Genomic DNA, 24,393 nt, shown 5'->3' with positions numbered 1-24,393 from the left:
GAAGTTATAGTAGGACCAACGATCTATCGAGGTCTTTAATAATATTCGTTGCCGATAGAAGCCAGCGCGATTTTTCACGTTGTGCCGGTGCGTTTTAACAGGAAGACATCGTTTCTGAACCAGATCGATCAAAACCGACTTACAATACAATACAATGCAACTTTTTTATCTTACATGGCAATCGTAGTTGGCAGTATTACTGGCATATTACTGCCTGGTGTTTAATGTTATGATGGGCCACATAAAAGCTGCCGATTTGTGACAGTTTGTGACATCTTTCAGAAAAAAAAATTTCAAATATCAAACCTCAAAAACATTGTAGTTTTAGAGTAACTGTAGAATATTTATTAGTTTCTTTTTGTGCAAATCCTGTTTTCTTACAATCTTATAAAAGCTATTATAAAAGTTACGGTTTCGTATAAATAAGAGTTATTACCTGTGTCGGTGTTTGTTCATCGGATTGATATAGAGTCCGTTTTCGGGGGCGTGAGCCGGTTCCAAGCTTCTGCTGTTATTGAGCGGTGGATGGAGATAAAATGGTTCCGTATCGTTTAACCCATCGATTTTCGGCTTGCATCGCGAGCAATCGCTGCCGACGCTACCTCCCTGATTAATTGCCAACTTACAGGTACATTTAGGATGCTCCTATACCTTATCTCTCAATAAGTACGATGCCGAGGAAAAAAGTCGAATACGAAAACGGTGTGACCCTAACTATCTACTTTATTTATGGTATTTTTATGTACAGCACAGTACCCAACATTATTTTTTCAAATAGGATGCCATGAAGATTTTTAAAAATTCTAATTTAAGTGGTTTTTGAGAAAAACTAACAACTGGTCTTGGGGACAATGTAATTTCTGTTATGGATCCATTAACGCTTTGACCCGTCTACGGCGAAAATATATTATACAGGGTGGTCACAAATAACCATCAACAATGTTTGCCAATTAAAAAACACTTTTTTTTTAAATGGAACGCCCTGTATTTAGCACTTTTATTTTCTCTAAAATTTAATTCTGTATGATTTCAACTTAAAAGACACTTTACTTTTTGAACACACCCCGTATATTTATTTTTTTTTTGTTTAAGATTAATTTTTACGTTCCCTGTAAATATTTCATATGATTTAGATTTAATGTTTCCTGAAATTGGGCCATAATGCCTGCCGGAAATAAAGTGCTATTATTGGTATTATTGGTAGTTTGGAGGTTATAGTCGATTTCCTCAAAGTTTGTTGTAAACGTTGATTACTTAAATTCAATTATAAAATCAATAAAAAATGCAACTAAGTTTTTGTAATGAAACCTATATGTATTTGTAATGATACAGAATTTCATCCTAAACCCAATAAAAGTACTAAATACACGGCGTCCCATAAAAAAATTGATTATTTTTAATTACATTAGATGTACATTTGTGACCACCATGTATAATCCATTTTCGCCATAGATACTACTCGCGTGAATCTATAACAACAATTCCCAATTTTAGACTTTCAGCATTTTTCCAAAGGCCTGCGGAGAAGTTCATGGGGATGGTATAGATTTACTTTTTGCGCATTTAATTATAAAAATCATGGTACCCTCTTGACGCGTTCTCCCTTCTTGCAGCAGGAACACCCGCTTTTTGCTGATTCTTTTTCCGAATCTTGGTAGTCCGGAGTGGTGCCATGTTGAACCAGCACGTTCAAGCACTGCAACACAGATAGGCAATGTGTAGGTGAAGCGAGGTCGCGATTGTAAAAAATACGTGGGTTCCCACCTCTACTTGTTGATTCTCAGCTGCGTCGTTTATCGGACTCTTGCCGTACTTGTCCAGCGAGAGCCTGGCGCCGTGCCTGAGTAGCCATCTGACGGTTTCCAGGTGCCCCCGCGAAGCTGCGAAATGCAGCGGCGTCGCGCCGTCACCGTCCCTCAGATTAGGATCGACCCCCTGGTCTTGAATCTGCAACGAATATTTCTCTTGAAATTCGAATCACTGTCAGTTTTTTTTTTTTTTTTAGTTTACCATCCACTTGACGCAGTTGAGACAGCCCATTTGACTGGCCGCGTGTATGGGCGCCATGCCATCTTTGGCGCGGACGTACAACGATCCGCCCGCTTCCGTCACCAAAAATTTGAGCACGTCCAGGTGACCTTCCTGTGCCGCTAAATAAACCGGGGTGACGTCGTTGTCCATCTGGGTGTTGGCGCTGCGAAAAATAAAACATTTGCAGGGAGCGATTTTTGAGTCCTTTTTAAAAAGAAAACTTCATAAAAACACATGTCTTATACGTCTTCATTTTCGAGATATTCTCAGAAAACGACCATCTGTCAGCGGCCATCTTGTTTAGTGAATGCCGCCATGTCTTATTACGTGAGTTCCTGTACCGGCAGGGACCTCTGTATTTCTAGTAGCTATACAGGGTGTCTTCTAATTGAATATCAATAATTAAGAAGGCGATTTTTGAGTCTACTTTAAAAAGAAAACTTCACATGAACGTATGTCCTAAATGTCTGAACTTTTGAGATACAACGTGATAAAGTTTTCAAAAATAAAATATATTTTTTTAATATTTATAATATCACAATTCAACAATTTTTTAAAAATACATCAGTACCGTCACCGATTTCTCTTAAAATAAAAATTGTTTTCGCCATCTGCAACGATTGCTAAAGAATTTTAATTTCTTGATTTTTTTTAATTCGATTTTTCGCTAAAGTAAGTAATTATCCATCTGCTAATGAGAACGCATAAGAAGAACTTCAACCCTGGGGGGTATTTTTGAAATCTTATAATGATTTCTTATCAATTGTAGTGGCTGTGTCTGTAAGAATTATTAATTCTGTTGTCAAAGCGGTTGTTTGACAGTTGTTTGACATCAGTTTTTAAATTCAGCCCTTCGAGCAGTATTATTATTAATTATTTATTATTTTAGGTATTCTTAATAGAGTCATACCAGATATGCGAACATTTTCAAATGCACATAAAAGGGGACCGAAACAGGTGCTTGGGGGGGGGGGGGTGGAGGCAAATAATCGCTTAACTGTAAGAACTTCATAAATTGAAGAAGCTGTTTCAAATTAACGGATAACAATGTAAGTTCTCAATTTCTCCCTGGCTCATCAGGTGTACCCCAAGGTTCCATCCTTGGACCTATATTACTCTTAATTTATATTTCTGACATTTATACATCCATCGAATATTTGAATATGCATTCATTTGCTGATGACACTCAGCTAGTTTACTCCTTCGATCCTAAATTATTTGATATTGCTTCAATTTATATCGATTTGGATTTGCATAACTTATTTCTATATTCTTCTAGGCATTATCTTCAACTTAATGTGAAAAAATGCAGTGTAATGTTCTTTTCTCGTAAACCTAATATAGAACGAGTATCCCAAAATGTATTTATTAATTATCGGTGAATTGTAACAAAAACCTTGGTTGATTGTAGACTTAGATTCGTGGAATATGTATCTTTGTTGGTGAAAAAGTCTTATTTGGTTTTGCGCCATTTACACAGGCATAGAACTGTCCTTGATTTCAGTTCACGGAAACTAACCAATGGTGCTGACAATAGGTCGAAGGGGTAATCCTGGTTTGTGAATCTTTTGGAATCCGTAGAGACGAGGAATTAGAATCGTGAAGTTTTTTTGAAAAATGCAGGAACTTAGCTGGCTAAAAATTGATTAGCACATCCAATCCGTCCTACTTACGAGCAAAATTACAGTCTCGTAATGTGAAATCAGTGGCTTTAAGGCACCCCTACGGACTCTCACTGCCACGATATCGTTTATTTTTGCTCCGCAGATCATTTTCTTGTAACGCTTCACATTCAATTAAATTCTTTAAAAAATATTTCAAGTTGAAACTGCTAACTTCTCAAACAATTTGATTTTCAATGTCATTCTTTTTATTCTTACTTTTAATGACTTTCTATTGTTCCATACTACTATTACACTTATATATTGACTTGAAACAACGCTAATTTTACAAGACAATCAGTGTTTTCTTTATTCGAGATATATCGAAGGCTGACGCTCGGTTACGCCGCCTGCTAGACAGCGAACACATGCAAATTATCATTCCCTTTCACCGATATAATTTACAGCTTTTACTCGTTAATCGCGATTTGAAATAAGACCAAAACGCAAAACCCGCGTAACTAAACCTCAAATCGATATGCAACGTTGTCGGATCGTCATTAAACAAATTATTGGGGCATTTTCGCGGAATTCCGATTGCGCCGCGCGCAAGTAGATTAAGAAAAATGCACTGCAGGGCTACTGGAAAACTGCGACCGTTATTCAGTGGCGGCTCGCGAGAAGAAAGCTTAAAACTTAAAAACTTAACAAGACTTAAAAAGTATCCCCTCGAGATATTTTTGCTATAAGAGAAACATTAGCGCCCTGATAAATAATTAATATTGGAAAATTTCCCGCTAAAAACGTCATATGGATATGTCAGCCGTTGTGACGTCACGAGGTTTTCGCGTTGACGGCTGCCAGTCTAACATTTGAGTTTTCACGAAAAACAATGAAAAGTATTTCATTAAAAAGCCACGCTTACCATTTTAATGTAAGTATTTAATTTATTATTCATTTAAAAATATAAGTTACTATTTCCTAATTCATTAAAAGAAAAATAAATAGTAGCCTAACCTCACTTTCGTTTGTTATTGTGCTTATATGTATATTCTTCTTACGGTTGGAGTTCATAAATGAATGAAAAAAAAATAAATAAAGATTTTTGTCGAAAGTATGATGATATGACTTTTGTTTTTGAAGGTTAAAATTTGGTTAGTTTGGCAATATAGACCCTATGACGTCATTTTCTATTACGACCTACTGCATAGTTTCAGGAAACAAGTATTTTCTCGAAAACCATTTACTCTGTTGGAAAAATTCATATACCTGGAACAGTGAGAGATCTAGGGCTATAACCTCTATTTCGAACATTTTTTTATTATATACAGGGTGCGTCGTTAACTTACAAAAAATCTAAAAGATCCTAACAAAAACTGTTTTCGTGAATAAATTATTGGCGATAAATGAAAAACCATTACGTATGGGATAATTTTGTTTGAACATTTATCGTAAACCGGGTCCAGAGAGATTTTCAGTTTTCGTCTACCATACAGGGTGCGCGAGATATTTAAAAAAATATCGTTTAAAATCGCAATTACCAGTGAAGTTTGGAGAGACGTAAAAAACACTTTATACAGGGTGCGCAGTTAATTTATCTGAGATTTAAGTTTTTATTTCACTGCGGATTGTTTGTATAAAGGAACTTTTCGAACGTTCAATATATCATATCGCTAGAAAAAACTGGACCAATAGGCGAACCTTCATTTGGTACTGTGTAGGGGCGACAACCCATAACTCAAATTCGTAAAATGCGTCTGATAAGATAATTATTAAATAATTTAAAACCCTATCGTGTTAACAATCGGACCTATTTTGCATTAAAACCCTCTTCTGTAAAATTAAGTGCCTGGCGCATCCGCCTTTATCATCGACGATACGCACTTCTAATTGAACGGGGTCACAATAGAGGGCGCGCCACGCGCCTTTAATACGTCAAACTTTCCACCGTTTAATACGGTTATTAATATACCGGTCTGGCTTATTAAAAAAATTAACGGCGCGTAGAAAACCAACAACTACGTTAGCGGAGGAGCAATTTCAAATGTAATTAACGCGTGTGCTTATTCTACTTTCCGATTTTGTGAACGGGCGCACGTAATTTCACTAAAATCAAATAAAAATCGTCGGTACGAGGAACAATTCGCCAGCTGTTCCGGACGGATCGTGTGGTGTGGTTTTCAGTCTAAATTTATGTTTATAGACTTTCTCTTTCGGTATATTCGCCTGACGCGGTTCGAGTTTATAAATATTACGGGATATAATAGTAACAACAAAGCTTATTTGTTAATGATAAACGCCACTTTAGTCAATGACTAAAGAAGTTTTGCATACTGAAGCGACCATCCGAACTGACAAACGTCAACGCAAGACTCGCGGACGTACGGAATTTCATCTGCTTATTCTCTTAAAATTAAATATATTCTTTTCGTTTTCCGTTAATACTGTATATGATACAATCATTGTTCGAAGTAGAGGTTATAGCCCTGGATCTTCCACGTTACCGGGTCAAAGAATTTTTTGAATATAGTAAATGGTTTTCGAGAAAATAAGTTTTCTCTGAAACCATGCAGTGCGCCGTATTAATCAATGACGTCATCGCGTCTTGACAGCCCCCGAAATAACAATTTCAGTATGTGATAGACGAAAACCGCAAATACAAAAACTGTAGCTCTCGAGGAGGCCTATGACATTGTTTGAACCTATTAGCCGTATTTTTTACGATTTTTGATTTGCGGCTGATAATTTACTCTGTAAAAGAACAATTTTCTAAAATCCTGCATGTAATCGGAAAAATGCCTAAAATAGAGGTTATTGCACTGGATCTTCCATGTCTGATGGCTAAAGAATTTTGCAGATCGGGTTAACGATTATGGAGGAAAATGTATTTTTCTGGAAGCTAAAATTATCAATTTTTTTTTTTTAAATACTTGGAAAAATATGATTGCACTCAATTTCTACCATTTAGATGTGGACACGGACTTTTACTTCTTTGATAAATTTGAAGTTGATATCTGCAAATTTAGAACACTTAACACATTTCTCATTCAGGACGGAATATCGGGGACACCCTGTACAATAGGTGAAAACCTTAAATACAAAAGTTTTTGCTGTCTATGCGGGCTATATGGCAATATAAAAGAAAGTGAGATCTAAACCATAGTCTTTCAGTTATAAACAGTTTTTAATAATAGGGGGACCCATTTTTCAGTTTTTTTGAATTTGCGGCGCACCCTGTATATTTTTGAAAAATTGTCAAGATTAAAAGTTTATGGAGCCGTATCTTCTGCGTCTCCTCGTTCAAGAATTTTTTTGGTCTCGTAAACAGTTTTTGAAAATTTATGTTTTTTGTAGACCCTTGCACGCGAGATTTTTTATTTTTTTAGAATACTTCCCTACGCCCCAGCCCCCCCATTTTCAATAATTTCCGTCACGGTGCAAAGCTGCATATATGTGCCGAATATGAAGTCGATTGCTTCAAATTTCAGACATTTATCGTGTTTCGTAGCAAGGTCCAAAAAGCAGTCGAAGATCGCGAAAAAAAGATGGAAACCGGCGTCGGATCGGGGCCATTTCTTATAAGCTTATGTGCCTCGTGGAGTGTTAAAAAAAGGAGACAAGTTTCAATGTTGTAGCTCCAACGGTTCGATAGTTATTCAGGAAAAACCAAAAGACGAGAGAACGGACATACAAAAAAATTTTTTTTTTCGACGGCGATCATTTCTGTGCCAACGGCTATCCCATAGGGCCTACCGTTACCGGGATATTAAATTTGTATGCGAGCGAAGATACTTTAGAAAAATTCGATTTCATCGATTCTCAAAAGTAACAAGGAAACACAGGAATAAAATCTAATGGAATGAATAGGTCGAATTGGCAGTAACTGGAAAAAAGAAAACCTACCAGAAAAGAAAAACTCGGGCATTAATAGCAACAGCCAAAAATGAGATGCGGGACAGAAAATGCAAGGAAATTGATTCACGCTTGGGAGGCAGGAAATGTACAGAAGCACGGACTTGCAAAAAGCTCGCGATACTGTGAATAATCTGTGACAAGTTTTGCAAACGTCAAATAAAACGCATACCCTTATGAAAGCCCGTCAAAAGTATCGTACTTAACCACTTATAATGTTATTAAAAGATTTAACCCAATATTTATTCTAAGCTACGAGATATAGCTCCAAAACACTGGTGGAATACACGACCTAGTTTATCTATGGTATTTCAAGATTTGGCACCATCTCAATTACTATTTATGATCTACATTGTCTAAATAAATTCCGCCCTTTTGAATGTCTTACGATAGATTATTTTGTTACTTTTGTAATGAAAATGAAAGATGACTCTGTACACGTGACCTATAAAGTTGCCTTTTTAAATTTTAAATGACAGTCTACATCATACACATACGTTATAAATAAAATGGTTTCAAGGACCAAATTTTTGAATTTAAGTCAAAGAGATTGACGAATTTCCTTCTCTGAGAATATCAATTCTAAAAACGAAGTAACAGAAGACGGAGAAAACAACTAATATCTTACTGGGCCAGAACTAGTTTTGTTTGCCTTTCCAATGTAAACCATTAGAAACGATTATTATTATTATTATCAGCCCATTTTTTCTAGAAATTAAATGATCGCATTACTTCGTTTGCTCACTTTCACACACAAACGGATCGCATTCGAACGCAGAAATGACATTAAGCTCGGCATCGGATTTTGATCGACGACGAGCGAAAGGGAAAACTTTTATCTCGAAAAACGGCCATACTTAGCCGCCGGAGCGTGAAACGCGACTTGTCATTGCTTTTATTATAATATTTCATTGAAAATAATTAATTCGTAATAAGCATTCGAAACGGCCATTAATTGAAGGCCTAAGGTCGTTTGCGAGGGAAGCCGCGCTTACCAAGACGAAATTTAAAAAATAACGATTTGCCCGCCTTAAAATAAAATCTTCACTATGGAAGTTACCTCCTGACGGTGATGAAACTCAATACAAACATTAGGGACAGACTCCCGAAGGTTTTGGTAATATCAAAAATTAATTGTTTATTTAAGTGAGTATATTAAATTACACTAAGAAAAAACAGTGACATAGCTATGCATAATTAAATTTTTTTCTGAATGTCTAAATCTAGTTGTGTCGTTATTGAGATTAACTATAATAGGAATTATGTTGTGGATTTTTATAATGCCCAGCCTATTCAGTCAAACTGTCGTTTACACACTCTTTTTTAATTGCATATTACTTCCAAAAGTTGCGTTTTTTTGTAGATAATTATCAGTTTCTAACGAATATTCCTGGATTTCAGTTTCAGTTTTAAAAATGTACAGGGTATTCGCAAAAAACTGAAAATGGGGTTTCGCTTTTAATGAAAATTTACCATAGCTAGAAGACTGCGGTTCAGAAGTCAATTTGTTTCACACCAAAATATATCTCGTGTAGCCAGCTAAGACTTTTGCATTTAAGGTTTTTACGGATTGCACAGGATGTTCGCAATATACCGTGCAATATTATAAAACGTAACAAATTTTGCAGCTATGGTCTGTTCATAGATATGAGAAAGTGACCAATTGCTTGTGAATGGGATTATCCAAGGGTGGCCGTTAATATACAATGCAACAAGATTATTACCTAAAGTTTGTGTGTGGTGTTTGTGGTCCGTAATAGAAAATAATTTTATACCTACCTGTGTTTAATATTCTTCGGTTTGGTATACTACTTAGTTTAAGTTTATTAGTAATCATTCTTATTTCGTGTGTAATTCAGCGTGTGTTGGATCGTGTGCGAATTATGCAAAATATATGCGAGTCTAGTGTATCTCAAGAGATGCTCCCGCCCAAATGTAGAAAACGCTGTTCTACTGAGACTAAAGAAGTTATAAACAATGTTTTATTTGACTCTCATTGAACGTGGTGCCAGCAAGCAAGCATCTTTAGAAGAAACGGCCACATTGACGAAAATTCCAGCATCAACTGTACGGAAAATTGTGAATAATCCCATTTCAGCGAGGAAAAAAAGAAGCGATGCCGTCATTTTCTCGAGTGTAGGTGAAAGTGATCAAGATATAATACGCCGTAAAATTTACCAGTTATACGAGGAACAAAGCGTGCCTACATTAGATATCTTAATGAGGAGGCTTGAAAAAGATGAAACCGGTGTTAAATGTGGCAGAACTACCTTATGGAAGTGTATTCAACACATGGGTTTTAGATCTAAAAAAATTGACAAAAGGCAAGTTTTAATGGATTCTTTTAGAATTCGGAAATGGCCACTGGAATATCTAGAAAAATTTAGGATTTACAGAGAACAACAAATGCCAATTATTTACTTGGATGAAACCTGGTTCGACACTTATGATACCCCGGAAAAGGGTTGGGTTGACTCAACTGATAAGTGTAAAACAAACGCGCCATCAAGAGGAGGTAAAAGAATAACTATTTTGCATGCTGGCTCTAAAGATGGTTGGATTCCAAATGGACTTTGTCTGTCTGCGAAAAATATTAAAGATTCTTCTCTGGATTATCATGAAGACACCACCGCTGATGTATTTGAAAGTTGGTTTAAAAACAAACTACTTCCAAACATTCCTCCTAATAGCGTAATTGTAATGGACAATGCAAGTTATCACAGTAGACAGTTGACTGGAACCCCTTCCTCATGTGACACAAGAGCAACAATCCAAAACTACATGTATTTGAACGACATATATTTTCACGAAGATTATACCAAAAAGCAATTAATTGAAGTTCTACAAAGCTTGAACCTACAAAAGCAATACGCCTGTAATAATTATGCAAAAAATCTAGGGCATACAGTTTTAAGTCTGTATATTTAATCCCATTGAACATGTTTTTCCCCGTGTTAACTCCAATGTCCTCAAACTTATAGAAACCGAAGTTTTTAACATCCCTCCACAAAGTTGGGCAAATTCTGTTAAATATATAGAAAAAGCAGAACAATCGTATATCCATATTGAAAATAATGTAGAACAAATAATAATTAGAACAGGCGATGATAGCGATAGTGATATATTATGTGAATAATTTTAAGTAATTTAAGTAGGTAATAAAAATTTAAACATAAATACATACATAAATAAGTAAATATTCTTTAGTTACTTTTCTAACAAAACCCCAAATAATTAAATTCTAAGCAAAGTACGGACCTGTTCGGCCATATTTCATTATTACAGCTTGCCCGGGTCTTTCCTTAATTCGTATCAGTTAGTCACTTTCTTATATCTATGAACAGACTTTACCGATTTCAGATTTAGCAGCCACGCAGAAGTACCATCAAGTGACGCAAAGGATTTTCTAAAAATTTTTGAAAATTTTTTTTGGGGTTATTTTGGTTTCTAAAGAAAATTTTTTTTCTCCAAAACCATTATTCCCATCGGCAAAATTCTTTAACCAGCAGACGGGGAAGAACTTTTATTTCCAGCGTTTTTTTGATTATATACAGGATTTTTCAGTTATGCACAAAAATCTAAAAGACCCTGAAAATTGTCCCCTTCCAGAGTAAATTATGAGCCGTAGTTACGGTTTGGTTAGTTAAGGTATTCAAAAAAATCATATACCAGAAAACGTGGGAGATCCAGGGCTATAACCTCTATTTCGAAGACTGTTTGAATCATATACAGGGTGTGTCGTTCATGGGCAAAAAAATCTAAAACATCCTAAAAATTTCCGTTTTTGTGGGTAAATTGGGGATGAACGAATAACTGCTAAAGATGCGATAATTTGATTTGAACAGTGTCGTACACTGTGTCGAAAGATAGTTTCAGGTTTCGTCAGTTATACAGGGTGCGCGAGATATTTGTGAAAAAATCACTCGACAACGCTATTATTTGTACAAATTTTTATATTCAACAAAGTTTTCCGTAACTTTGAAGTTCGGCGAGACTTGAAAGGCCCTTTGTACAGGGTAAAGTTACATAGTGGTGAGCAGGAGCAAGATAGAAAAACAATACGTCCCTTTAATACAACAAACCGCGAGGCGGCTTATTTTAGAAATAAAAAGCTGATTGATGACGAACTTATATATATTAGAAAGAAACGGATATACCTGACCCACCTTCTCGCTTTACTCAATAAGACTGAAGATTGAGACAGACTATACAAGAAAAACTACCTTATGGTGAAAGAGCACCTCCGTTTGCGTCTGCTGCTTTTAGCGCTGGCCATAGCGAGCAAAGTTTCTGCACAAACGACACCGCCACTGTACTAGCACTATCGCGACTAGCTCTAACGTTCATTTCACACGTTCACGCGAGAGAACGTTTCTAAAAAAAAAAACAAACCAGACAACCTTGATTGTATTATCTGCGGATACGTAAAACGAAAATGCTCGCGGATTTCGTTGGATAATTTCGCCGAGCAAAACGGCACATGGACTAAGTACCGTACGGTAAGGCGGCCGCTTCACCTAGTGGCGCTACGGTTTCTTCCACTCCGGTGGAAGAGGTAAGAGGAAGACGGAACCATCGGCCGAGTTGGACGGCCGCGGATTCGCAAAATTGATGACCGTGCGGTCGCTTAGCCTCACTAATGGCGATTTCACTTATCAAATGTCCCGTAAAACGCATAGATATTTTCACTGCGTTATGACAGAGTGTCAAAGTGATATGTCTCGTTTTTTAAATTTTAAACACAAAAGTTTTCTTCTTCTCCTTCTTGATGTGCCATATCTGCGGCCATCAATATTTTATTTACCGCTGCCCTAAGCAGAGTATCGGTCGACTGTTGTAGGTCTTTCAGTCAAGACGGTCTTTTTCTTTCTGGGCCTCTGCTTCTCTCAACATCCGGCAAGTTGTATGTTTCAAGATGACAGTTTCTTGATTAATTAATTAAATTAAATTAAAATTTTATTGACGCATTTAGCATTTACAATATAGTTTAACCTGATATATATATATATATATATATATATATATATATATATATATATATATATATATATATATATATATATATATATATATATATATATATATATATATATATATACAGTGTCGGTTAAATTAGACAAAAGTTGCGCATTTTGATACCGAACAAGATCCCGTTTTACAAATTTGAAAATTCCAAGCCGTTCCGGAAATATCCGAGAAAAACCGAAATATTGCGATTTCGTTTTTATTATTTTTTAAAGCTATTTAAAAAGATATGAAAAAACGGAAAACACTTTTCCATTGGCACTTTTTAATCTCTCCAAATTGACGTTAACAAATTTTCATCACAGCGTTTCGATTCCATGGAACCACCATCAACTTTGATTTTTCTTATGGGACGGAAAAAAAGTACACACAGTATTAGGTTGTGCTTTTCATTGCGAATTCAACGATGTACGATACAATACGGTTACTTATGTTTTTATCCAGAAAAATGGCTTTTTAATACATTTCTAGTATTTTATTAACTGTTCATTTAACATAACAACTAAATCCAACAAGTTAATGAAAAACAAATTCTATAACAAATGTTCGAATAAATGACCTTCATTTTCTAGGCATAAGTACGCCCGTCTCACGGTAGACTCCAAAACACGACTTAACATTTCAGGAGTAATTTTATTAAACGCTGCTCGTACTGATTGACGTAATTGTTCCTCGTTGTCAAAACATTCTTTGAATACCTCATTTTTTATGTAGCCCCATAAGAAAAAGTCCAAGGGAGTTAAGTCCGGGGACCTTGGAGGCCAAGGTGTTTCACTGTAAGTCCCAATGTATTTTCCATCAAACCGTTCAGTTAAATATTGGCGAACTTCTCTGGAGTTATGGGCTGGGGCACCATCTTGTTGGAACCAGCAGCCTTGCACAGCGCCTAGCGGTAAATCATCTAAGGCATCTTCTAAATCGTGCCTCAAGATGTCAAGGTACCGCTCGGAAGTTAAGGAATTATTATAGAAAATAGGGCCTATAATCTTGCTACCAAAAATCCCACACCAAATATTAAACCCAAAGCGAACTTGATGTCTGGATAGTCTATTAACACGTGGATTTTGTTGCGACCAATAGTGTGTATTGCGCCTGTTATAAATACCGTTATTGGTCACCATACTTTCATCAGACCAAATCACTTTATATGGAAAATTAAAACTCTCATCACACATCCTGGTATACCACTCACAAAAATGTCTACGTCGTTCGTCGTCACCCGGTTTTAATCCTTGACATATTCTGAATTTGTAAGGCTTAAATTCATTTTTCCTTAAAATAAACTGAGCTGTAGATTTAGCTACCCCATTCTGGTCTTCAATTTCTCTGGTAGAAGTTTGTGGATTTTCGATAACAGATTGTAGAACAATGTATTGGTTTTCTTCATTGGAAGGTTTTTGTCGGGATAATGCAGGCTTCTTAAATGATCCATATTCTTTCAGATTAAATAACAAACGCCGAAAAATACTCTTGTCAGGTTGTCTCCGCTCTGGGTATTTGTTAGAATACCTACGCTCGGCTTCCACACAATTTCTTTGGCATCAGATGTAGCAAGACAGCATATCACATTTTTCTTCGTTTGTAAAATTACCTCCCTCCATTGTAGAACAAAATAAATTAGAAAAAGACAACAACAATAAAAATACAAAAACAATAACTAAAGGAATAAACTTATGATCGACTGATAACAAAGACAAATAACATTAATGTGTCATTGAAATTGACTGGATGTCATTTTGTCATGGCCTACTCCATTTAAATGCTGAAATGTATTAAAAATCCATTTTTCTGGATAAAAACATAAGTAACCGTATTGTAGCGTACATCGTTGAATTCGCAATGAAAAGCACAACCTAATACTGTGTGTACTTTTTTTCCGTCCCATAAGAAAAATCAAAGTTGATGGTGGTTCCATGGAATCGAAACGCTGTAATGAAAATTTGTTAACGTCAATTTGGAGAGATTAAAAAGTGCCAATGGAAAAGTGTTTTCCGTTTTTTCATATCTTTTCAAATAGCTTTAAAAAATAATAAAAACGAAATCGCAATATTTCGGTTTTTCTCGGATATTTCCGGAACGGCTTGGAATTTTCAAATTTGTAAAACGGGATCTTGTTCGGTATCAAAATGCGCAACTTTTGTCTAATTTAACCGACACTGTATCTCTTATAGTTTCCGAGATCCCCATGCTGTGCATCCTTATCTTGGACACACTGTATATATATATATATATATATATATATATATATATATATATATATATATATATATATATATATATATATATATATATATATATATATATATATATATATATATATATATATATTATTTTTTTTCTTTTCACGTATTGATTCACGGATGGACAAATTCGAAATAAAAATCACCCTCAATCTTAGTATAGATACGTAGATGTTGCTTATGCTTGTTTTACTGTTACCGCAGTTCAGCCACTACGTTTTCGAAAACCCGAGGGACCACAATGTTATTTGTTATTATACAACACATCGATTTTGAAAAACCGTAGCTGTGCAAAGCGTCTGCACTTCGCAGTCTTCTAAGTAACGACAATCTTTGGTAGATACTAAAATTTGTACTGGTAATTGCGATTTAAAATAATATTTTTTCAAATATCTCGCGCACCCTGTATAATAGGCGAAACCTGAAACTCACTCTCGATAGACTTTTTCTCGTAACCGAGAAACCCTGTATATAATCCAAAAAATCCCGGAACTAGATGTCATAGCCTTGGGGATTTTTTCCAAATAAAGTAAATGGTTTTCGAGAAAACAATTTTTTTCTTAAACTATGCCGTACGCCGTAATATAGCAGATAGACTGAACTGAAAGTCAATTACAGTCCTTTTTGAATCATACTAATTCCATACAAAACCGTATAAAAATTACCAGAGACGAAACTAGACAACTCTTTAAAATTTCTGTATTTAATTATACCTAAATTGCAGAACAAATTGGACTTTTCCATTTACCGTAAACCCTCACACGCGGACACAGTGACACATAATAAACCCAAATCACAAAATTTATTCTTTTGTCGACAGAGTACTTAATATTTTAATATAATTTTTCACAGTCAATTTTGAAAAAAGGATTAAATGTTATAAAACAGTTTCAAATAACTCTGAACTCTATCTATCTCATATTAACCCAAAATTTATAATACAAAAAAATACATAGATTAACACTGAATTTCGAAGCGTCTATCTAAATCCGGTCTTAACAATAAAACTAAATGACGAAAAACTGAAAAATCCGGAGTCTACAAGTTGAAATGTCGATCTTGTCCCAAAATTTATACCGGACACACAGGTAGAACATTTCAGAAACATAACATAACATAACATAAACATAAAAGGGCGTATAAAAATAAAAGTTGGGATTCTAACTATGCACAGGTTTGATAATATTTGGATATTTTACATAACGAATCTAAAAACAAAAAAATTAATTTTTTGGAAACTATGGGAATGAACCAATTGGATTTAAACGCGCATTTTCATCAAGCAAAAACCAAGTTTCAAATATACAGGGTGACTCATCAATATGTGGAAAAAACCTTGTTTATAAATAAATAAATAGATTGAAAAACTAATATTTTTTTTGTCTTTTGGCGCTAATTTCTAAAGATTTGACAATTTTTGGGAGATTTGTTCGTAAAAAAGCGTGTACCTCGAGAAAAGTGGTGCTTAATAAAATTGAAAGAGCATTAGTAGAAATTATTATTATATAATTTATATTTTTCATACTGATTCACCCTGTATAAACAATTCGAACTAATTTCAAGACAAGTATGAGATCAATCTTTGTGCCACTATATAAAATAGTTGGCACTCGGTATACGAGGTGTGTTCAAAAATTAAGGTGACTTTCGTAATTGTGCGTACTTTAATTTTGCGATTTCTTATATTTATGAATCGCCCAGTATATTCGAAAATACATTTAAATCGTTTCTTTTAGTGTCATCTACAATTTTCGTATTTAATTTTTGTTCTAAAACGCGTAATAAGCGACACTATTTGGACCGTGTTTAATAATCAAACCTAACCGGATTTTAAGACATAACATTCGTGCTTCACATAAACACATATCAACGCTTTCTTCACGCACGTAACTTCCTATTAAAAAAATAATTGCGTTTCCTCGTCAGCGGCGGCCCAAGTCCGAATGAGCGAACGCGGAGCACAATAGGACCAATATTCCAAGGCAGTTGAAACAAATCATAAACAAATAAATCGAATAGAAATAAACCAACAAATAATCGAGGAAATTCATAATTCTCCGTTTTTGATGAAGGCAAGTATTTTTATGCCCATGTTTATGTCTTATCGGTATGGTCTGTTCATAGACCAACTGCTTTTGAATGGGATTATCCGACGGTGGTCATTAACATACAATGCAACAAGATTATTACCTAAAGTTACGGAATTTAAATTCAGGTAAATTTTGGTCCGTAATAGAAAATAATTTTATACCTACCTGTGTTTAATATTCTTTGGTTTGGTATGCTACTTAGTTTTAGTTTATTAGTAATCATTCGTGTTGAATCGTGTGCGAATTATGCAAAATATGTGCGAGTCTAGTGTATCTCAGGAGATTTATTTTGAATTCATTCACAAAAAAGCGCACTACAATCTTTCGTCACACCCCACAGTTCTCGCAAACGTTCTCGTGGCTTACCTTAACTCCTTGGAGGTGTCCACTAGCAAACGGACGCAGTCCAAACACCCCCTGGCGGCGGCGTAGTGAAGCGCGAGCGTGGTCGAACCCCGGTGAGAATGCGCCTCGTCTGCGCCACTGCCGTCGCTGTTTACGGCCGAACCGCCCTTTTCAAGGGCTGGCATGGCGCCGTCTCCAGATTCCCACAGCAACCAACGCAACACGTTCAACCTTCCGTGTCTGCAAATTAGATGATTTAAATTTAACCTTAATCGACATTTGATCTGTGGAGCAGCATACATACATACAATACATATATACATACATATTTAAAAAATAATAAATAAATAATAAAAAATAATAATAATAATAAATAAAAAATAAGAAACCGAATATGTTTTCTGCTCATACATCCAAGGTGCCTAACCCGTGGGAAGGGACGTATACTTTCGTTATCAACTTTTATGGAAAAGTCTTGTTGGCGCATTTTTTTTTTTTGAAGAAGGAGTTGCATAGATAAAAAATAAATTGAAAAAAATATTTATTACGTAATAAAATAAATTCAGTTTAGTAGGTTAGATGAGCAGGGGGGGGTCAAAAAATACGAGGACTGCGCAACAAAAAAAGAATTTCACAAATATTATATTATCATGTTACAAATACATTTAAATGAATGCAAAATAATATTGAATAGGAACTACTGTAGCTTTGGATATAAAAATTAACCCCCTTAAAATTGTAGCCTGCAGAGCGAGATGTTGGGAGGTAAAGGTTTTTATTTAGCCCTTGCCTGTGAGTTATAACTGTATATTTAATATATCGCAAATTATCTAGGACTTTTCCAAGATTTTTCCAACTCTTATCTTTCTATATCCGTCTTATATATCAAGTTTGTTAAAATCTGTTTAGTCTTTACAGGAGTTACACGGGTTTGGGAGCAGGCGGCTCGTATAAAGTTTATACTAAAACGTGGCATATATCAAGTTTTTTAGCATCATTTCAGCCTTTACGGGAGTTACAATTATACAAAATGAAATGGCCGTTACGTCCCCTGGTAATCTGAAAATATTTCAACAGGCCTTTTTGTGACCACGTCAGTGATAAATTTTTTTCCCGTGAGTCTCCACGACGCATAATTTTGCACGCTAATTCGACCACCCTGTACATCGCGTTTGGAAGATGGCGCGGTAGTTCTAAAAAAAATAAACTTAATAGGATAATCGCGTTCTAATATTCATAATTATTGTACACACGAAGAGGATCGATTAATTAGGACGGAACCATTTTCTATTCGTAATTATGCGAGTTAACTTAATTTTGGTTCAACTTTTAATTAGGGAGCACATTTTTTAACGCCACGATCTCGTAATTACGGCGAAATTTATTGTTGCCTACCTAAAACGGATATCGAAAAATGGTCATTTATACGGGTCGTCCCAATAGTATATCAACATAAAATATTTCTTTTATTATAATTTTTTTTTTAAATATTGGGTCAACAATTTCGTAAGTTCAAGTTCGTTCGAATCGTTTATACAGGGTGGGTACAAATGAAAAATATTAATTTATTAAATCCGTCATTTAAACAAAAATGAAATGCTAATGTTGCAAATAATTCCAGAAAAGAACACTTTTAAGAATAAAACTGCAAAACGCAAAAAATAACCTAAAAACATATCCCCCAACTTTGTTAGATCATGAGAGCTAGGTGTCCTTCTGATCGGACAACTTCTTCTTATCTATCGTTCTTCTTCTTAGCGTGCCTTTGTGTGCCTTAGCGTGACTTTGTCCACCGCTCTTCTAAAAAGTGTCCTGGCGCTAACACCATACCACTGCCGCAGATTCTTCAACCAGGAAGTTCTGCGACGGCCTGGGCCTCTCCTACCATCTATCTTGCCCTGCATAATGAGTTGGAGTATTTGGTACTTTGTGTTGCGTAGAATATGTCCGAAATATTCTAGTTTTCTCTTTTTGATAGTGTGTATGACTTCTGTTTGTTTGTTTAGTTGATTTAATATGTCTATATTTCGGACTCTGTCAACCCACGAGACTCGCAGCATGCGTCTGTATGTCCACATTTCGAAAGCCTCCAGTCTTCTGCACATGGTTTCGGTCAGCGTCCACGATTCGGCCCCATACATGAGACATAGCATTTGAGAATGCGAATCCTCAAAGCTAAATCGATATCGCGGCTGCATAACACGGCCTTCATTTTAACGAAGGCGCCCCGGGCTTGCTCTATTCGGGATCTTATCTCTTGTGTGTTGTCCCACTCTGCGTTAAGTATGCAGCCTAAATATTTGTAATGTTGGACGCGTTCTATGGGTTTTCCGTCGTACTCCAAATCACCCCACACATCTCTATGTTTGCTTACTACTAGCCATTTAGTCTTTTTGATGTTCAGCTTGAGTCCCATCTCCCCACTTCTGTCTGCCACGCAGTTCAAAAGTTCCTGCAGGTCCTCCAGCGTACTCGCGAGAAGCACAGTATCGTCCGCGTATCTGAAGTTATTTATAACTGTACCGTTGAGAATAATACCTTGGTGTTTCTCGTATAATGCTTCTTCAAAAATGCTTTCGGAGTACAGGTTAAATAACAGAGGCGACAGCACGCAGCCCTGTCTCACACCACGCATGATTCGAACCTCATCCGACATCTCTCCGTTCACTACTATTTTTGCTTTCTGGTGCCAATATAGATTTGCTATTATTCGTATATCTCGTTCATCTAGGTTTTGTTTCCTTAGTATTTCAATGAGTTTAATGTGCTGGACGGTGTCGAAAGCCTTCTCATAATCTATGAAACACGCAAACGCATCTACGGACACATCCCGGCATCTCTGCACCAACACCTGCATGCTGAACAAGGCCTCACGTGTACCCATACCATTATCTATCGTTGAGGAAATAAATTGTTTAAGTAGTTCGTAACTTCACGGTTATGTGGTGAGGAAGGTCTATCACCGAATCAATTAAGGCCCTACGTTATTTCCTATTAAAACACAACAAACATTTAAACACCAGTAAAGACACTAAAAGACGCGATTTCGTTTTTTCCCGTCAGAGGACTTAATTGCGTTTTTTCGAAACCAACTTCACACTTAAGCCGCATAACCATTATATGTTTTGAGAGTTGATATTGTAAGGCTTGTGTGTGAAAAAGTTCTATTAATTCTACGCAGTAGTTTTTGGTTGGTGCCCTTTTAAATATGGAGAGCAATAAGCAGCAGTTTCGTCATATTTTACTTTTTTACTTCAGAAAAGGTAAAAATGCTGTCCAAGCGAGAAAAAAATTGACGGATGTGTATGGAGAAGGCGTGGTAACAGTACGCCAGTGCCAGAACTGCTTTGCAAAATTTCGATCCGGCAATTTTGATGTCGAAGATGCACCACGGTCTGGAAGGCCGGTCGAAGCTGACAAAGATGCCATAAAGGCATTAGTTGATGCAAATCGGCGAATAACCCCACTAGAGATCGGTGAGATTAAATTTGTCGAATTCGACTGTTTATGGCCATTTGAAAGGCATGGGCTTAACCTCGAAGCTCGATGTGTGGGTGCCCCATGTCCTTACGGAGCGAAATTTGTGTCGTCGCGTTGACGTGTGTGATTCGCTCCTCAAACGTCAAGACAATGATCCATTTTTGAAGCGGATTATTACTGGGGACGAAAAATGGGTTGCATACAACAATGTTAAACGCAAGAGGTCATGGAGCAGAAAAGATGAACCGGCTCAAAGCGTGTCAAAAGCCAACATTCACCAAAAAAAGGTGATGCTCTCCGTTTGGTGGGATGTCAAAGGAATCGTTTTTTTTGAGCGTTTGCCGGACAATACAACGATTAATTCAGAAGTCTATTGTCATCAACTGGACAAATTGAATGATTCACTTAAAGAGAAGAGGCCCGAATTAATCAACAGGAAGGGTGTAGTGTTCCACCAGGATAATGCGAGACCTCACACAAGTTTGGTCACTCGCCAAAAACTTTTACAGCTTGAATGGGACGTACTGCAACATCCACCATATTCTCCAGATCTGGCGCCTTCCGACTACTATTTGTTCCGGTTCCTGCAAAATTTTTTGGATGGCAAAACCTTTACCTCAAATGAAGATGTCAAAAACCACCTGAACCAGTTTTTTGCCAGCAAGGACCAAAACTTTTATGAGAGGGGAATTATGTTACTGCCAGAAAGATGGCAAAAGGTGTTGGACCAGAATGGCCAATATATAATTTAATAAAATATTTATTCATTATACGAAAACTGTCTTTCATGTTCCCCAAAAAAAACGAAATGACTTTCCGAACAACCCAATACTAAACATTTCTGACAAAAAAATGGTCGTAAATCCGAAAACACTCGGTATACATCATAATAACCCTACGTTGGGGGACCAAGTATAAAAAGGTGGTGTCTTTTAATACAATAATATACAAGGTGTTCGTTCAAATTTTTTCAAAAAGTTCGATTTTCCACATATTTATGAACCACCTCATATATTTGAAAATAATTTCAAGCGGTTTGTTTTAGTTTCACCTATAACTTTCGTGTTTAGCATTTTTCTCTAAAACAGATTGGATTTGGACACTCTGTATATTTATGTAGCGACCGAAATATAAAACTAATTCCGAAACCGGTATCGGAACAAACGTCGGACATGTGGCGTTCGTTTACCGAACCGCTAGGCGATTAAAATATTCCAAAAGACGCTTTAAAAGCTAACCGAAGTTTTAGTCTAGGAAACCCAATAAGTGATGCAATTTTTTCTCTGATCTGAGATCTTAATGCACGCTCTTGCATATCGGTAAACCGTTACGGGTTCAGCGAAAAAGAAAGCTGCCTCAAACCATCAAACGATAATTAATGCCTAGACGAGAGAGCAACGTCAGTGAACGACCTTAAACAGTGGCCATTATCGGGATTGCATTATAATATAATAATTATAAAAATAATAAATTGCCTTTATTGTTGTATATTGTTATATACAAATATACAGTAGAGACGAAGCGAAGTCTAGCAAAAGCTACTCCACTTAACCTCTTAAATGGTTAAATTGAAAACCAAATTGGAAGCTAGAAATACTAGAATACTAGAAATAATAGAAAGTTATTAAAAGTAAAAATAAAAAGAATAACATTGAAAATCAAATTATTTGAGAAGTTGGCATTTTCAGCCTGAAATATATTTTTTTTTAAATTTAATTGTGAATGTGATTTTACTGAATAGCAGTGAGAATCTGTAGTGGTTAATGTTGATATTTTAAAAATAAACAAAATCTAAAATTTTAAGTGCAAAAAACGGTCTTCTTTTTTTCAAATAGTCATATAAAAAAAATCATTTTTAATATTTTTTTTTCCGAATGCTGCAAATAATAAACAACTCTTTTATTACTGTCGCAAAATGAATAAAAATGAATATGAAATATGAACGAAATCCTGTGTGTTGTTTTTGGGCAAAAATTCAAAAAATTTGTCATACAGGGCGGGCTAGATATTTGCAATTGCAATTACTGCTACAAATTTTTGTATTTACCAAATTTTAACACGGCTTGTTTTGTTTGCTGTTAGCATTTTCTTTAATTTTGCAAACTCCTCAGCAGGCCAAAATAGAAATTGTTTCTTTTTTTACATTGGAAAAGCGTTATTTTTTGTTTGCATTAATTAATTAATCAAGAAATTGAAGACCCTCTTGTAATATACGGAAATTTGCGGGAATCGACCTTTTGTATTTTTTTTTATAAAATAAATTGTTATACAGGGATATGCAGGAATCCTGCAATAGTGAGCTACCCTGTATAACTGTTTGCCTATTTTTATGATGCCTTTTAAATATTGTTTCCAATTTCTTACATTATGTAGGCTCGCAACTGTTAATTGTAACAGATAATCGCCAAGTGTACGACACGCGCGATGAAGCTTTGATGTAACACGAAATAATTATTATTTACAAGCGACCTGAAAACAAAAAATTATTCGTAACTGTTTCGTAACGCCGAATGAAATTTAAGCAATATGTTAAGCTAAAGAAGTTATAATGATAACATCCCATATTAAACTTTTAGCCTTCATGTGTAACAACAAATACGTTTTATAACGCTAAAAAATATTTTTGTTATAAGATTACAGTTTACCAAACAAATTAAAAAAGAAAACGAGAACCCAAAAAAATGTTTTTACATGTCTCTCCTTGTATTCGACATCTCAAAACATAATTTTTTTTAAAACCTTAGGAGAGAGGTTATGAAATTTTATTTGCGCTTTTATAAAGGTATTTAAAATATATATATATATATTGGGTTGTTCGGAAAGTCATTTCGTTTTTTTTGGGGAACATGAAAGACAGTTTTCGTATAATGAATAAATATTTTATTAAATTATATATTGGCCATTCTGGTCCAACACCTTTTGCCATCTTTCTGGCAGTAACATAATTCCCCTCTCATAAAAGTTTTGGTCCTTGCTGGCAAAAAACTGGTTCAGGTGGTTTTTGACATCTTCATTTGAGGTAAAGGTTTTGCCATCCAAAAAATTTTGCAGGGACCGGAACAAATAGTAGTCAGAAGGCGCCAGATCTGGAGAATATGGTGGACGTTGCAGTACGTCCCATTCAAGCTGTAAAAGTTTTTGGCGAGTGACCAAACTTGTGTGAGGTCTCGCATTATCCTGGTGGAACACTACACCCTTCCTGTTGATTAATTCGGGCCTCTTCTCTTTAAGTGAATCATTCAATTTGTCCAGTTGATGACAATAGACTTCTGAATTAATCGTTGTACTGTCCGGCAAAAGCTCAAAAAAAACGATTCCTTTGACATCCCACCAAACGGAGAGCATCACCTTTTTTTGGTGAATGTTGGCTTTGAACACGCTTTGAGCCGGTTCATCTTTTCTGCTCCATGACCTCTTGCGTTTAACATTGTTGTATGCAACCCATTTTTCGTCCCCAGTAATAATCCGCTTCAAAAATGGATCATTGTCTTGACGTTTGAGGAGCGAATCACACACGTCAACGCGACGACACAAATTTCGCTCCGTAAGGACATGGGGCACCCACACATCGAGCTTCGAGGTTAAGCCCATGCCTTTCAAATGGCCATAAACAGTCGAATTCGACAAATTTAATCTCTCACCGATCTCTCGTGTGGTTATTCGCCGATA

At 35.8% G+C, this 24,393-nt stretch overlaps 1 protein-coding gene across 3 annotated transcripts in view; it reads right to left on the bottom strand.

Moving 5' to 3' along the window:
• The window catches only part of LOC132699708 (uncharacterized), a 43,787-nt gene that overhangs the window by 13,021 nt on the left and 6,373 nt on the right, over positions 1-24,393 (bottom strand). For 2 of the 3 annotated variants that reach the window (XM_060666557.1, XM_060666558.1), the window contains exons 3-7: positions 17,266-17,484; positions 2,011-2,194; positions 1,765-1,947; positions 1,586-1,696; positions 437-621 (exon numbers count right to left, since the gene is read on the bottom strand). In XM_060666557.1, coding sequence (XP_060522540.1) covers positions 437-621; positions 1,586-1,696; positions 1,765-1,947; positions 2,011-2,194; positions 17,266-17,484 — 882 coding nt within the window. Of the gene's footprint in view, positions 1-436; positions 622-1,585; positions 1,697-1,764; positions 1,948-2,010; positions 2,195-11,767; positions 11,860-17,265; positions 17,485-24,393 lie in introns of those variants that run through there. The other variant, XM_060666559.1, reaches the window with a different exon arrangement.

Source organism: Cylas formicarius, unplaced genomic scaffold, assembly GCF_029955315.1.
Source record: "Cylas formicarius isolate icCylForm1 unplaced genomic scaffold, icCylForm1.1 PGA_scaffold_3__17_contigs__length_32017465, whole genome shotgun sequence".
Classification (NCBI taxonomy): Eukaryota; Metazoa; Arthropoda; class Insecta; order Coleoptera; family Brentidae; genus Cylas; species Cylas formicarius.
The sequence above is the reverse complement of the archived record's forward strand: the minus strand, read 5'-3'. Positions and strand labels throughout refer to the sequence as shown.